This window comes from Pteropus vampyrus, unplaced genomic scaffold (assembly GCF_000151845.1).
Source record: "Pteropus vampyrus isolate Shadow unplaced genomic scaffold, Pvam_2.0 Scaffold470, whole genome shotgun sequence".
NCBI lineage: Eukaryota > Metazoa > Chordata > Mammalia > Chiroptera > Pteropodidae > Pteropus > Pteropus vampyrus.
In genome coordinates this window covers 1443086-1447644 of record NW_011889251.1, presented here as the reverse complement: position 1 = coordinate 1447644, position 4559 = coordinate 1443086, and the positions used below count along the sequence as shown (strand labels likewise).

General features: G+C 45.4%; 1 protein-coding gene across 1 annotated transcript in view; it reads right to left on the bottom strand.

Moving 5' to 3' along the window:
• LOC105306989 (protocadherin alpha-1-like) overlaps positions 1–4333 on the bottom strand; it is a 191277-nt gene extending 186944 nt beyond the window's left edge. The window contains 3 exon segments of the mRNA XM_011382323.2: positions 1914–2473; positions 2476–2756; positions 2758–4333. Coding sequence (XP_011380625.2) covers positions 1914–2473; positions 2476–2756; positions 2758–4301 — 2385 coding nt within the window. The 5' untranslated portion in view covers positions 4302–4333.
• Between the last annotated feature and the right edge of the window lie 226 nt (positions 4334–4559).

The following is a 4559-nucleotide window of genomic DNA, read 5'->3' as shown; positions in this document are numbered from 1 at the left end:
ATTATAATGCTTCTTTTTAAAAAGTCATGAATAGAATAAGATTTTCCTTTATAGACATCCTGATTAGACCAAAAAAAATGGAAAAAAGCAATATTACAAGTATTTTCATAACCCAATTGCTATTTTATATAGGTTAGAATGTGGTCCCTGTGAAGCCAAGGGACCTTGGCTATCTTGTTTCACTGCTGCTGTGTCCCCAGGTTCTGCAGCAGGCCTTCGTATACAGAAGGATCTCCATATGTTCTTGTAGAATGGATACATGAGTAAATATTGAATGTCTCTAGAGGAAATCCTAAGCCTGGACATTAATATCATTAGCAAATGTAGCTATGGGGACAAAGTAATGTGAATTGGGCAAGAGAAATTATTTTGTGACTATCTTATCTATCTTTCTCAATTTTATAATCCTGAAAATTTTATCTCATATTAAAGAAGCTTTTTGCCAAAAGTCTGGGTATGATTAATATTTGAAAAGTTACAGAAATATGCTTATAGCCTATTTCTTACAATGCTCTAAGCAACAGCTCTGTGTCAACTCAAATTTTTAAAAACAATTACCAAATTGTACTACTATCTTATAAAATGTTTTCGCAAGGGGACGTTCATAGGACTTTTTCTGTATGTTTATTTGAATATTTATACAAACAAAAATATATTCTTTTAATATTTATGTAACTTCAGGATTAAACATAGGAAATAAAATTTAACATTATACCTTTGACTGTATTCCTAGCAAATATGTTCCACCTGGATTAGCAAAACTGTTATCAAATATACTGTTCAGCATATTGCTAAACCCTTATAAAATGATCAGTAATCAACTCTTCCTTGAATTTAGAGCAGGAAGAGAGTCTTTTTTTCCTCTTCTGAAGAATTGGTTTAGAGAATTTCCTTTCATTGCTATTTTTCATATTTCTGTATTCGTTTCCAAGAAGGTATTAGGATTAGTACTCAGTCTAAGCTTGCTTGGTTTTTGCAGAAATTGCTCTGACCATTCTCTTGATCTTTTACTTTGGCTTTTAAAAAGATTTTTCAAAATTTGCTCTTGCAAATTTCTTCCATTATAAAGTACCTTAAGTATTTTATGAAAGGCAATAAAGTGCATTAGAACAAGCAAGTTTTGGATATCCTTGGGAAATCTGGAACTTAGTTTTTCTGACCCTCAGCATCTTCATCCATAAAGTGAAACTACAGTATTCACTTCACAAAATTATTGGTAAAGATGAGAGGCGTAAAGATAAAAAGTTTTAGAACACTTATGAGTAAATGGATGGTGCTTAATCCTAACAGAATTATCTAACAAATTCATTCCACATTAAGCTATCCAGACCCAAGAGAACTAAAGGTCTTTGGCATCAAGATATTGTCCATAACGACAATGAAGAGTAATGGTTGTATGTATTAACATAAAAATTAAAATATCACCCAATAACCATTTTAAATTAAATTTGCTTAAAACAATTTTTATTGACCACTTTGAAACTTAAAAGCTTAAGGAAAGGCAGCTGGTTTCTATAACTTTGCCTGTAATTTTTGGTCAAGGGCTTGACATGTCACTTGACATGTCACAAGATTAAGGTAAACAAACCTGAAAATGTCACTGTATTTGACTATGTTGCGATCCTGTGTTAAATGTAACCAAGACTACTTAGTGTTTCAGTATTTTTTTATGTATTCTACTTTTTCAATCAAAGAATATGAAAATTTGTCTCTATATTTGTTTTTTTTGTTTGTTCATTTGTTTCTATGTTCCATTTAAGATGCAGCTGTAAATAAATATCTACATTAAATGGTAAGATGTTTCAATTTTAGTGAACACTTTGAATACATATATAAAAGTCGCATTTGAAAAGGTGATTATGTAAGTTAAAAATTTTTAAGAATTATAGCCAAAGCTTGAAAGTTGGACTTACATTACTGAAAAGGTCTGAATTTGCTTCTGGATGTTCGTTTCCTTCCGACATGTTGGAACTCGGAGGAAGACTGGGACTGAAGGCCATGAGGTCCGTCTTGGGCAGGCCTTCTCCAGAGCACACCCTCTGCCGCTTCTGCTGCGCGTATGAACAGCTCCCCATCGCGCTGGGGCACACCAGCGTGGGCTTCTCCCGCCCGCATGCGCCCTCATTGGGCGGAGCCGAGCACCGCAGCGCCGTGTACAGCAGCAGCGTGAGCACCAACAAGCTGGACACCGCGCAGATGGCGATGATCAGATACACGTTCACATCCACCAGCGTCGCTTCTGGGCCCGTGACTCCCACCGACATCCGCGACGGAATCTTAGGCGCCTGGCCACTGTCTACCAGCGACAGCATCACGGTGGCTGTGGCCGTTAGCGCCGGCTCGCCGTGGTCCTTCACTAGCACCAGCAGGCGCTGGCGCGGCGCGTCCGCCTCGTCCAGGGCGCGCGTCGTGCTGATCTCGCCCGTGTACAGCCCCACGCGGAACGGGCTGCGCGCGCCCCCCGCCTCCGACGCAGCTCGTAAGACAGCCACGCGTTGTAGCCCGAGTCCGCGTCCACCGCGCGCACCTTCGCCACCACGTGGCCGGCGCCCACAGAACGCGCCACCGGCTGGCTCACCGCGCCGCCCCCGCCGCCAGCCCCAGGCGGCAGCAGCGCGGGTGCGTTGTCGTTCTCGTCCAGCACGAACACCTGCAGCGTCACGTTGCTGCCCAGAGATGGCACGCCCGCGTCGCGCGCGCTCACCTGGAACTGCAACAGCTCCAGCTCCTCGTGGTCCAGCGGCTGCAGCGCGTACACCGCTCTCCGCGTGCACCGACACGTAGCTCGACAGCGCACGCTCGCCCACGCGCCGCTCCACCAGCGAGTAGGACACCAGCGCGTTCTCCTGCGCGTCCGCGTCCCGCGCAGACACCGTGAAGATGTGGCAGCCGGGCGGGTTGTTCTCCTTCACGAACACCGTGTACTCGGGCTGCGCGAACGCCGGCGCGTTGTCGTTCACGTCGGCCACCTCCACAGTCACGCTGGCGGTGGCTGACAGCGAAGGCGAGCCCCCGTCCCGCGCTGTCACCACCAGCTCGTAGGTCGCCAAGCTCTCGCGGTCCAGGGCGCTGTCCAGCACCAGCGAATAGTAATTCTTGAAAGTGGAAACCAGCTTGAAGGGAACATGAGGTGTCAGGGCGCATGTCACCTTCCCGTTAACACCGGAGTCGTGATCGGACACGGAGATGGAGGCGATGACGGTGCTGAGTGGAGAGTCCTCTCTGATGGTCAAAGACAGGGACATGACTGCCAGTTCTGGAGCATTATCGTTTACATCCAGAACTTTCACTAAAACCTTGCAGTGACTTGACATTGGAGGACTTCCTTTATCAACTGCTCTTACCCGAATTTCGTAGGATTTTGTTTCTTCATAATCCAGTTGACCAATTAGCCAAATTTTTCCTGAGCTGGAATCAATTTTGAAGTACTTTTTAATGTTAAGAGGAACATCACTGCCAAAGAAAAAGACAATTTCTCCATTTACACCTTCGTCAGCGTCAGAGGCATTTAATGTGGTCACTAATGTTCCATTTGCCGTAGTTTCTAGTAAGTGGACTTTGTACACGGCCTGGGCAAACAATGGCGCGTTATCATTAACATCAAGCACTGTGATCAGCAATTGAACTGTACCTTCCAGCTCTGGTTTGCCCCCATCGGTGGCTGTCAATAATAAACGAAGTTCTGGTGTTTTTTCTCTATCCAAAGACTTCCTCAATTCCAGCGAAAGTGACTTACTCAGTTCATCACTTGCCTGTACATCCAAAGAGAAATAATCACTGGGGCTGAGGGTGTATGTTAGAAGAGCGTTGGTACCAATGTCCGCATCAGCAGCATCCTCTACCGGGAAACACGAATCCAGCAGTCTATTTTCAGGAATAAATAATCTTTGTTCTCTCTCTCTGAAGACTGGTGGATTATCGTTAATGTCTTTCACCTCCACCTCCACATGGAAAACCTGCAGCGGCCTCTCTATGATCACCTCCAAGTGGATGCTGCACTCCAGGCTCCGCCCGCACAGCTCCTCGCGGTCGATCCGAGAATTCACAAACAAAATGCCATTCTGCAGATTTACCTCCAGAAAGTCCTCACTGCCTTTGGACGCCACCCGGAACAGGCGCGGCACCAGCTCCTGCAGCTCCAGCCCTAGGTCTTGGGCGATGCGGCCCACGAAGGTGCCGTGTTTGGCCTCTTCGGGGACCAAGTAGTGGACCTGGCCACTCCCCGCCTTCCAGGCTGCAAGGAGCAGAAACGAGAGCAGCAGGCGCTGGGCTTCCTTGCCCCCTCGCCTGGGAAACAGCATCTCAAAAGCACCACACCTTTCGTACCTCTCTCACCTGACTTCAAAATCATGCTTTTTCACTTCATATTTTCAATAATTTATCTCCTTTGCGTTTTTGTCTTCTCTCGGGCAGTGACAAAATGGAGCTTCCTTCTTTAGTTTTGATGATCAGTACATTTCCATTGACTAGAGTTTGTGGTATACAGCGACATCATGTGGCTGATGCTGTAGATTTTAGATCCATTCATTGATTTACAAAATAGTCTCTATATTCATTTG